Below are 12,557 nucleotides of genomic sequence, written 5' to 3' on the forward strand. Positions count from 1 at the left end.
GCTGATTGTGACATTATTGTTTAACAAAGAACAAGATGTAACACCAGTCTTAGATATGTGTAATACGTAATGGCTTATTGGACACACAGACACAGATATCAGACAGACAGACAGACAGACAGACAGACAGACAGACAGACAGACAGAGACAGAGAGTCAGACAGACACACACACACACTCACACACACACACACACACACACACACACACACACACACACACACACACACACACACAAACATGATGCGTACAACATACATTCGCAACATGGGGGACAAGTTTTCGTGTTTTGGAAGTTTATTTTGTTTCCAAATCTGACAAAACATTTACAGTGACTTCCAATGTAGAGAACACACCATTCACATACATGTACCTCTTCAACCCCCGTACTCACATTGTTTGTATCGTCACCCCTCTTTCTCTATATCCATGTCATTACTCCCTCCATCCCTATATTTTTTTTCTTGTCCCTTTCGAAGATTTACTGATCATTCTAGTACCCACTCGGTCACTCGGCCGGCCACTCACTAGCTTAAGTGTGCGATGGTATTCATATGTATTCATATGTACATGCAAACATATTACATTACATTGTGTGACAAATTATGTATGTGCAAGAAATAAATATACATCTGAAAAGTATTCAAAGCAGGAACAAAGTAAATGCATGAAGCAGAGAGAGGGAGGGTGTGAGAGAGAGAGCGAGAGCGAGCGAGAGAGAGAGAGAGAGAGAGAGAGAGAGAGAGAGAGAGAGAGAGAGAGAGAGGGAGAGAGAGAGAGAGAGAGAGAGAGAGAGAGAGAGAGAGATTGTGGGAGAGAGACAGAGACAGAGAGAGCTCTCAAACACACACATACACACACACACACACACACACACGCACACACACACACACACACACACACACACACACACACACAAACTATGTCTAGAGCGCATAATTATATCAAGGGCAAAACCTGCTCAGAGCGCTTTACATCAAGGTGACAAAGCCCAATGTTCATCCCACATACATTCTTTGCTCCCGAGAGATAAAGTGCATTTACACACAAAGAATAGTTTGTCTACACAACTTATAACTCATTTCGCCCAACAAGAACGATCGCATCGAAAGTATAATAAATATCACCAGGTATTGCGCAATAACTGCACAACAAATTAAATACACAAATTATGCTTATTCTATTCATCACAAAGTACAATTGACAAAATTAAGTCTGACACAAATGTGCACTTGAGAATGACGGTTTGTCTGGGACCAAAAGAAATGGTAATTTAGCAGGTAAACTATTTATGAGATCAATAAATGTCATTATTTATAAACATTTAAAAAAAGATAAACACCTGCTTCAGAAATGTTGTTCTTGCTGAAAAAAAGACCGTTTTATATTGTTCTTTAACAACATTTTGATGAATGAAAATACAACATAGTAATAGTTGTACCTCACTTTAAATCACTTACAGAAGTAGTGATTTCGTTCAAGCTCTGTTACATGATATGCATGTGTGTGTGTGTGTGTGTGTGTGTGTGTGTGTGTGTGTGTGTGTGTGTGTGTGTGCGTGTGTGTGTGTGTGCGCGTGCATGCGTGCGTGCATGCGTGCGTGCGCGCGTGCGTGCGCGCGTGTGTGTGTGTGTGTGCGTATGTGCATGTGTGCGTGCGTGCGTGTGTGTACGTACGTGCGTGCGTGCGTGCGTGCTTGCTTGCTTGCGTGCGTGTGTGAGTGTGTGTGTGTGTGTGTGTGTAAAACACGTTGGGGGTCAAGATCGTGTAGTTAAGAGTTTAGATGGAAACGAGTACAGTCGCTTTCTTGTTTTAGTTTTGTTTAAATGTATCTATCATCTTACTTGTTAATTCTTAGCCCTGCCAAACGACACCTGTTTCTTTGATTCCGAACTGTCTTGTGACCAGAAACTAAAAAAATATTCACCGCCTGGGAGCAAGCCAGAAGAACGTTAGTTTATATCCCATATAACTGTAAGATAACATCATTATACACTACGTTGGCAAAATGAGCTAACATTTAACAGTCACAACGGAAAGCAAGCAGAAGCCAACGACGAGAAACACGACACAGACAAATCTAGTATTGCCATAAGGGGGTTGAACAGCAGGCGTGCCGATAGATGAATTCCGGAGAGAAAAAAAAACCTCTGTCGGGTTTGTATGTGTTTTGAAAGAGTGAGTACCCTAGCTTTTTTTCGGACAAATCTACGACCCGTGGTTACGGTACTCGTGTATGAAAAACAACCCCTTGCTAGTGACTGGCCTACAATGTCAAACTCTCCCACGCGACCGAGATTACAGGCCAGTCACTAGCAACGGGTGTGTCTCATACCACGTGTACAGGAACCACGTGTGAGAGGAAAAAAACAAGGGTACTCACTCTTTCATTACTCATAAAATTCTCACAGAGTTATTGCCCAAAATCGTCTGTTCACTGAACAAATAATCTTATTTACAGTCACGAATTTACGTAGGCAATTTGCTGAGCACAGAAAGGGTTCAGAATAACTTCCAGTCAAACCCAGATATTGAGAAAAAGTGTTCCTTGGGGTTGATAAGTGAGTTAATCCAAGAGCCAGAACAATTTCATTACTCATAACTATATCAAGTCCTTCAATAAGTCGTGAAAACCGAACTCGTAACAATATCACAAGTAACAGACACATAATCAAACAAGCATTCGTTTCGGTACAGTGTTTGTCCAATAGGAATACACAACGCTGGAATCCATGCCGCGTGTTGCTGTCCGCAACTAATCACCGAAGCAACGTCGTATCAACACCATTTACCACAACCAAAGAATCCCTTTTGCACATGAGCCAATCTCAGTCTGTATACGAGCTTCCCTGGTCATTATGTCTGAAGTATTTACTTGTTGAACAGTATTGGAATAGTATTGACCTACACATTTAGCCTTTGTACCAGAAGAAAGAGAGAATGCTTAATGTCCTACAGGCTAAATATTTCGCCTCTTAATGACATGATGTATGGGTCATAATTCAAGTTTGTACGCACTCACGGCTTTTGATAAGATACACAAATGTATGCGTGTTTAGGTGGTTTCAGCCATCTTCACTTATGGCAGAATGACCGAGGTCTTTTACGTGCCATTGTGGTGACACGGGGGTTGGATATGGCTTCCGTCTCTGGGTCTTCACATAAAGTTGACCCGTGTCCGTCCCGGCCCAAATTCGAACCTGCGACCTTCCGATCGCAAGTCCAGTGCTTTGTACCCCACACCTTACACATGTCTTCACTGGTATATTCACTCTAGCTGCTCGGCGTGTGTCGATCATCACCATTGAATCACGTGAGAGGTTCTGTTATAAAGTCCATACCTTCAAGCTGCAAACTGCCATTTCATACATTTCGCACACAACTGAATACATTGAACCAGGCATTAACTCCGCTGTCTGTGAACAAATGCCAGTACTTCGGTATGGGTCAAACATTATCATCACTATCGGTTACCATTGTGACAACATGTTCAACTCCTGTTTGTCCCTTAATGAGACGCGACATCGATTGAACAACGTAGATGTCTCTTCTTGACCCGTCTATATACAGTAACATTCTAAAAGCAAAGGGAGTTCGAGAAGACGTCCTCAATGCGAATAAGGACGTCACGCAAAAGTTCAGGCACTTCTTAGAAGTACATTTCTTAAAGACAAGACAAATAATGTCGAGAGAAAAAACGTTTGTCTCGGTGACTTCGTAGTAGAAAAGTACTAGTAAGGTCACCGTCAGGCTGTGCATGCATCGGCATCGTATCTCTTTAAGGAAACACATCACCATTAAAGGTTCAGTCCTTCCTTACAAATAATCCTGCTCAGTATTTCAGATCTGCCCAGTGAGATCCATTTACATGGGATCCAACGCGTCCCTCCACTTGGGCCCATGCTAAGCATTTAACACTATGACTACTTCATGTGGAAATGAACTCACAAAAAACGCACATAATGCATTTGAGCTGTTGCGTTTGGTATGTGTCCAAGTGGACGTATGGTCAGTTATTCCCATGTAAAATCCTGGCCAAACATGAGATGATGAACCAACCCGTTTACACGGGACGATCGAACGTTCGCTTCATCGACCTTGTTGTTCATAGTCACCATCGATACTGTTTGCTATTATCACCTTCGCAGTCGAATATTGTATTTGTAAAATAATGCCGAGGAGAGTTTTCTCGGTCTCAGTGTTATCACGCATTTTTCTTCCAGCACCCCGCTCATGTGGAGGGTAACAGCCCGGTCGTCAAGCTACGATGCTTGCGTTTGAGCACACCGGCTGGGCTCAATACAAATACTGTTATCTTGTCTAGAGACATGGCAATGGTAAGGAAATACTTCTTGAACTGGCATCAGAGAATTGCTCCACTTCACAGGGCACAGCTGTGAATTTGAACTGCCGTGAACATTATCTTCAAACGTCTTTAGCAGTGTCCAGTGTCAACGCCGCTCTCACCCTCTCAAAGAGCTTTTGAAATGTTTCGCAGATTTTAAAAGTGTTGACCTGTCCATAGTTTGATGATTTTGTACACTTTCGTGCACACATTATTTTTGACCTTGCTGTTGAATTACACATCACTACTTCACTACCTGGTCGAGCCATTCAATGCTGCTACAACTGTTGTGATCATTTTCCGACGTCAGCAGATCTATTGTGTGCCTTCTTGGAGGCTGACAAAAGGATTGCCAACAGTTGTTCGACGTCTGTCATCACACGAAAACGAAGCCACTGCTTCATGCAGCAGGATTCGTATTAAAACAAAACAACCACAAACAACGACGGCTCACACGTTACCCGCTCTTTTTTTCTCCAAGTATGTCGACTTACTTACTTACTTACTTACTTTCTGGCACACGCGTGTGCTTTAGTTCTTTCTCGGCGGAGGTTGGCAAGCTTGGACTTTGACATCCATTGTTTTGTTTTCTTCTCTGTCTAGGTGTAGACCGACTGGCGTAGACTTTGGCGCACCATTTTTAGTTCCATCTGAAATGGTGTAAGCCTACTTGCGTACTTCGACCCACACTTTTACATTCTTTCTTGACGTAATCCTACTTGCGTACTTTAGTGCACCCCTTTTTTGCTGTTTCTTGGTGAAGGTTGACTAGTGTAGTGGCGCAAATTGTTTTGCTCTTCCCAAATTCACGCCGCACAGCGTAGATTGTTCTGCACACCTCCATCCTCGGGCAATACCCACAGCAGTTTGAAATCCAACCGGATATGTTGCATGCTAGCCCGTGGTGGTCCAAGTAGGTTACATATCCGTTCTTGGACAGAGAAAAGCTCGGCCTCGTGAGCTAGAAATAAGACATGTCAGTGCTGTTTTCAGCTGTCATCACAAAGAATGCGGGTGAATGTTCACATACAGGCTGCGTGGTGCACTGCGAAACATTAACACCCGGCCATGCCGGTGGTGTAAGCCGTGGTACTCGACACTATGGAGTAGCGTTTTCCCTGCAAACAACGTTATAGTGTTGCCCTCATCTGTCACTACAACACTTTGGCCTTTGCTGTGAACGTTTACACGCTCGTGGTGTATGCCGTGGTGTAGGTGCCCGTCACTTGACACTATGGGGCAGTGCGCAGCTATCAACCAAAAGCGTCAACGACAACCACTCACATGCTAGCGGCGTAAGCCGCAGTGTACGTGTCTGTGGGCAGCGCGTGTCCGTTTACGAGACACCAGGGGATATATCACTCTCCCTTATGCACCCCGAGAACAACGCTTCAGTATTATCCTCTGTCATTGACAAGAAACATTTACATGCATGTGGTGTATGCACTCGCCCTTGTGCACTTCGAGATTAACGCTTCAGTAAATGCACTCGCCCTTATGGAACCCGAGAATGATTAGAAACATTCACATGCTTGTGGTGTATGCCGTGGTGCACGTGTCAGTTGCCAACGTGTGACCGTTGCTTGACACCATGGAGTAGCGCTCGCCCTTGTGCGCCTTCTTGAAGAGGAAGTCGAGGCAGTGCAGCTTGCCGTGACAGGTCAGCAGGTAGAGCACCTCCCGCCTGAAGTGCTTGCCCGTCAGCGCGTAGACGAAGAAGTAGCAGGCGAAGTGAGAGAGGCACACCACCTCCACGATCTTCCTCACGTCCATGTAGGTGAAGAAGCTGGACCAGACGCCGTCTGCGCGGATCTCGTCGTCCGACAGCATGAGGTCCCCGACGGGGATGGCGACCTGGATGTTGAGGACGACGGTGGCCGCCAGCTGCGTGACGACGAGGAAGAAGCTGACGGAGAGCAGAGTGAGGGTGGAGGCCGTGTTGCCCGAGCTGCGTCCTTGCTGCCGCGTGATGACCCCGTTGCTGGACAGCTTGATGATCTCGCGCAGCACCAGCACGTTGAATAGCAGCACCAGCAGCGGCACGGCGGCGAACATGATCATGTCCACCGTCCAGTTCCACACGTCCACGAACTCCTTCGTGCCCAAGCGGTACGAGCAGTGGTCCGGCCCCGGGTGGTAGCTCCACAGGTAGATCTGGCCCGAGGACAGCGCCGCGCAGAAGATCAGGAGGATGAGGACGACGATGAAGGCGCGGCGCACCGTGCACCACTTCTCCTTGAGGAACGGGTGGCACACGGCCACGTAGCGCTCCACCGTGAAGGCGGCAACCAGCGACACGCTCATGTACTGCGGCAGGTAGAAGAAGAACATGAAGGCCTCGCAGGCGCCGTGAGCGTTGTAGATGTCGTGCCCCCAGACCGTGTGCAGGTTGTACATCAGGTGGAGTATCAGGAACAGGAAGTCTGACACCGCCAGCGAACCCAGGTACACCGCCGAAGAGTTGTTCCTGCGCATGCGCCGGCCGTACCAGATGACGGCGCAGACGGGGTTGCCAAGGAAACCGATGACCCACCACACAGGGGGGACAATCCGCTCTGCCTGGATGGACGCCGGAGCGAAGGCCTCCAAGAAACCGCCGATGCCCATGTGGCGACTAATAGCATCTTGCAGGATTGGCGTCATGTCCGTTGTGTTGTTCATGCTTACGGCGTCTTGCAGGCCAGGCGTTATGTCTGTTGTGTTGTTCATGGTTTCTTTAGCACAGCAAACCACTGTTGATCAAAAAAGAAACAATGAGAAAAGTATTGACACGTTAAAGCATATGCGATTTTCTAAGTTATTCTTTGTCAATACAATGCAGACCTTGCCAGTGTGCCACTTGGGGAACAAACACATAGACTCACGGATCTATGAACAGACTTGAACTCACTGTTCATAACAGAGTACCCTTTGAACACAGCTTTACGGATACAGCGAAGGGCGAAACAGTGTCCGCAATTTAGCTCCTGAAAACGGTATCTAAAAAATGACTGAGTTAATGCTTCTCTTCACACTGAGAGAGAGCGAGAGAGGGGGAGAAATAGAGGGGAGAGATAGAGGGAGAGAGAGAGGAAGGAAGAGAGGCAAAGCAAGGCAGAGGCAGAGCGAGAGAAACAGAGAGAAGGAGAGGGACATGCCAATCAGCACCAGAGAAGCTCATGGTGGTGGATAGTGATTAATTCGGTCACAACGTTTACTGCTTATCGTGAAAATCAAAAGCAAAGAGATCACGAGCAGAATATGGCAATACAGTTATCTGATACCTCACACTATACATGTATTTTAATTGCCAAATACCAATGTGTCGAGTGCCTGACGACATGATAATTATACGACGATTCAGTTTAGCCATTTTTTCAACGATGAAACAAAAAATCGGGGATGACAATAAATCACATTCACAAAATGACGAAAGTATGCTTTAGTCTGCAAAACAATTACAGGTGGCAATAAACTCGCCGGGACGGACGATGTATGAACAGTCTCAGTACAAATAGCTTCATTAATTGATTGTGATCTCTGTCTTGTGTTCATTTACCAGGGGATCTGTATGCGGACCGACACTGTTACGTCGCATACATTCATCACGACACACACTTGCCATTGTTTTTCTGTCTGTCTGTCTGTCTGTCTGTCTGTCTTTGTTTTGTCTGTCACTGTGTGTCTTGTCAGTATCTTTGTTTTTCAACACACACACACACACACACACACACACACACACATACTCACACACACACACACACACACACATACTCACACACACACACACACGCACGCACGCAAACGCACACACACACACACACACACACACACACACACACACACGCACGCACGCACACTCTCTCTCTTTCTTTCTCTCCACCCTCTGTTTCTCTCTGTCTTGTTCTTTCTTTTCCTCTCTCTCTCCTCCTCTCCCACCCCACTCCACTCTCCACACCAACCCCCTATCCCCATTCCCAACACCACACACACACATTATTCATTAGCACGCTCACCCTCCAGACTCACCCCACGCTTTTGTCTCGGGTATTCTCTCCCTTCCCAAAGGCTGACGACGACCTGGTCCAAGACGCTGAAGAGAGACGCCTGCAAGTCGGGTCAGCGTGACCCAGCCATTTCTTCTTCTTCTTCTTCTTCTTCGATTTTCTCTTCTTTCTTTGTTTCGTTTATTTATGTATTCTCTTAAATTATTCTTCCTTTGCTTTTTTTCTAAGTTACAGATTGAAGCGAGGTCGTCTTTTGTCTGGAGGTTATCGCTTTTCGAGACGAGAACTGAAGGAAAGTTGTTTCTCGTATATAATTTCTTTTAAAATTATTATCCCTCTTCTTTGTTTCTTTCTAAATTACAGATTGGAGCGATGGCGTCTACAGTCTAAAGTGTTCCTTTCCGCAACGAGAACTGATGGAAAGTTGTTGAAATTCACTAGGACTTGTGTGTCATGTTTTCTACTTCTCCAATGACCTGCGTCTTCTTTTTTTTTCAAATAGGATATGGCAGCGATGATTGGCTGCACGTCAACAGGAAGTTGTCGCTTGCCGAGACGAAAACTGGAACGTTGAGGGCGCGCAGACACTTGCGTGACATTATTTCTTCTCCAATGACTGGCGCGTTTTGTCTTTCTTTTAGATGTTGATACGGATGCGATGATTGGTTTGACGTCGACAGGACGATGTTGCTTGCCGAGACGAAAACTGGAACGTTGTGGACGATCACCGGTCCCCGGGTCGTGTAGAGTTCTCTTCAGTCTTCATCTTGATCTGCAAACAAGATCGGTGAAAATGTAAATGATCAGGTGTTACAATTATGAAGGCTTAATAATCTCAAGAAGCACACACAGAAAGGTGAGCCTATAACCATACTAGCGAAATCCCCATGGGGAAAACACACATCCGTCGCAGTGATCTTGTTCAGCTGAAGGGATTAGATCTTCAGATGGAGTTAGTGCACTTTATATCTCTTCCGCTTTCAGTAAGTCTGAAGGTTTTATCATGTTTGATTGAAAAGTAGAACATTCCCGCCAAATAATGACATTGCACCGGCATGGCGTAATCCCTTGCATACACGAGGATAAATGCGGGGAAAGCCGTGGACTCAGTTAGTCAAATAACCTCTGGGTTTCATCACATCAGATTATACCGTAAGGGGCAGAGTTAAAAATCTAAAACGAAACTAAGAATCCTGAACAATCAAACGGTTGTTTGACCAAGTTACAATTGTAATGCGTAAAAAAAAATCGCCACTTGTTTGCATGCTCATTCTAGGATTGCTTCAAACACGAGAGAGAGAGAGAGAGAGAGAGAGAGAGAGAGAGAGAGAGAGAGAGAGAGAGAGAGAGAGAGAGAGAGAGAGAGAGAGAGAGAGAGAGAGAGAGAGAGAGTGAGAGAGAGAGAGAGAGAGAGAGATCATGTAACCCATGTCAGAGTGGTGGGTTATAGAAACACGAAAATACCAAGCATGCTTTCCCCGAAATCGGCGTGTGCTGTCTGAATGGCGGGGTACTTGAAAAACGGTCATACACGTACAAATCCACTCGTGCAAAAACATGATTGAACGTGTGAGTTTCAGTCCATGAACGAAGAAGAAGAAGAAGAAGAAGAAGAAGAAGAAAAAGAAGATGAAGAAGAAGAAGAGACAGAAAGACAGACAGACAGATCACGACGAAAAACGAAAACGGATCTTCCCGTTCACGCTTAAAAAAGGTAACAAATTACGCCCAACGTTACCGTAGGCCCCAAACATCACACGTCGTTCCACACACGACTAAGTATGTGTCGTAACCACCAACATACGCTTTTGTGGAGCTATGACATACGTTTAGACTTTACGTTTTCGAATGCATAACCTCTTTCTTTTGTGCAATCGACAAGATCTCAGCTCCGGGGCAAGGCAATTACAGAATCGCACGTGAATGCGTTTCGTCTGAAGACGGAAATAAGTTCTAGTTTTTTTGCTCTCGGCTTGTCAGTAAATTTGTGTTCTGTGTTTGCCGAGCTTCTGTGGTTGTTGGGCCTTGGATTTCCCAGAATAAATCGAATGCTTCTTTGCAGGGCCCCTGGCCTTCCTTGCTTCCCTGGCAATTGTAAACTATGTCAGCAAAATTAAAAACAAAACAAACAATAACAATTCTAGCACGCACGCATGCTCGCTACAAAACACACACCCACACATACACACACACATACACACACACACACACACATACACACTCAGTTTTTGTGCCCTTTCACTTCGTCCGTGGCTTATTTCCCATTGGAAAAATACGTAATACATCTTAAAAACAGTCTCATTCTAGCCATTTTCCCTGTTGAATAGACGATTTCCAAGCGTTGTTCATTCAATACGCGGCTTGTTTAAAACTTGGAAAAGTCGCTATGTGAGCAGTGTGTCCGTTTGAAATAGGTTTTTCAAGGGTTCTTTTAAGTACAAACTTCATAGTGAAGATCCCATCACATCAATCACAAACACGAGCTTGTAAACTGTCATAGATAGACACAGCAATCGCCCGGCTGAACACCTGCAGAACGAAAAACAACGACGCACGCATTCGTGTCACCCTCTCACACGCACGTGTCGAAATATATCGAGACAGGCAGTGCACAGTACCACACACCCGTGTATATCAGTGATGGCGCTAATCATATTCAGGGATGGCCAAATCGCCCGCCCGATCGCCTGGCTAGTAGAATCCGCCTGGCAACTCGCCCAGCTGGCCAGTAACAATTCTGGTCAAATGCAATACTTTTTGTTGTACTATCGAGTTTCAAAGCCATATACAAACTGCAGATCAACTGTGGTATGTACTAACTGGGCCAGTACGATTTCTTCCGGGCTAGTCACTTTCTTAATACATAATAACGTCGTTAAATACATGTGCAACGAAAATAAATGTCCAACGAAGTATCTACTGTTAGCTTCTTCCGTGGGTTGTTTTTTTTCAGTTTACCGGTAAAATAGCGGACATGTTCGAGTAAGAACATCCTTGTACGTTGGTAGGTATAGTCTGCACAATTGCCGATGCATCGAGTATTAACCAGTTGACAGATACGCTAGTGATCACTTTGACGGATAGACAGAGGTACACTGGCAGACAGACGGACGCACAGACAGACAGACAGACAACAAGTGGAAAAGTATGATTATGATACATATCCACGATTCATTAACTCGTACGATGGAAAACTCCAAACAAAATTGTTCCGTCGATGGTCAGGAAGAGGTTTTTATTCACATTTCAAACGATGTTAGCTGAGGTAGAAAGCCTATTAGTCGCCGGAATTAATTATGTTGAGCGATCTCATCTTGTTTTTGTGGGGTTCTTTTTCTTCTTGTTTTCTTCTTTTATGTGTTATTCCTTCATCCCTTCTTCTTTTGGGGCTTCCTAGTTGAAAAAAACCCATACCTCCCAACACATCCCTGTGTTCTTTCGTATTTGAATGAGATGATGACGGGGAGTATAGGGAACAGAGGAAGAACTAGCTATCATTGGATTTGTCTTAATCGGAGAGTGTTTTTTGTTTGTTTTTGTTTGTGCTTGTTTTTGTGTTGCTTGCTCTTGTTTCACATACGTGTTTTGCAGTTAAAACTCCATCACTATTATGCATTTTAATTCGTTTCAAAAATGTCTTTTCTTTCAAAATTGACACATATGCAAAGATAACCGCAGATTTATGCAACGTGTTATGTATGACATGTTATTTTCCGGTTTTACATTGTCTTTGTCCCAGAGAGAAAGATCTAGTTAGGATGTCCACTCATTCCCTACGTCTGCAAGATGATACCACAGTTTATAACAGTGACTTTGCATAAGCACAGTGATGTGGACATCAGCCAGCGCGCGAGCGCACACATGCACGCAAGCATGCATGCACGTACGTACGCACGCACGAACGCATGCAATCACGTATCCCCCACCCACAGACACACACGTACGCACACACAGACAGACAGACAAAGACACACAAACGCACGCAAAAATAGACAAAAAGTGCAAAATTCACGAATGGTACTTTAAGAACTTTCAACAACATAATTATAAAGTTAACCACTGCCCCTCCCCCCCCCCCCTCACACACACACACACACACACACACACACATACACACACGTGCGCAACAACAACAACAACAACAACAACAACAACAACAACAACAACAACAACAACAACAACAACAACAACAACAACAACAACAACAACAACAAGTCGCGTAAGGC

General features: G+C 44.9%; 1 protein-coding gene across 1 annotated transcript; it reads right to left on the reverse strand.

Annotated features, from left to right (window-relative positions):
- Positions 1-599: 599 nt before the first annotated feature.
- On the reverse strand, positions 600-9,098 carry LOC138976845 (C-C chemokine receptor type 3-like). The gene is made up of 2 exons (XM_070349738.1): positions 8,354-9,098; positions 600-7,077 (listed from the first exon to the last, which is right to left on the reverse strand). The coding sequence occupies exon 2, from the start codon at positions 7,052-7,054 to the stop codon at positions 5,870-5,872; it is 1,185 nt and encodes a 394-aa protein (XP_070205839.1). The 5' UTR covers positions 7,055-7,077; positions 8,354-9,098; the 3' UTR covers positions 600-5,869.
- Between the last annotated feature and the right edge of the window lie 3,459 nt (positions 9,099-12,557).

The sequence above is a fragment of the Littorina saxatilis genome, linkage group LG1 (assembly GCF_037325665.1).
Source record: "Littorina saxatilis isolate snail1 linkage group LG1, US_GU_Lsax_2.0, whole genome shotgun sequence".
NCBI lineage: Eukaryota > Metazoa > Mollusca > Gastropoda > Littorinimorpha > Littorinidae > Littorina > Littorina saxatilis.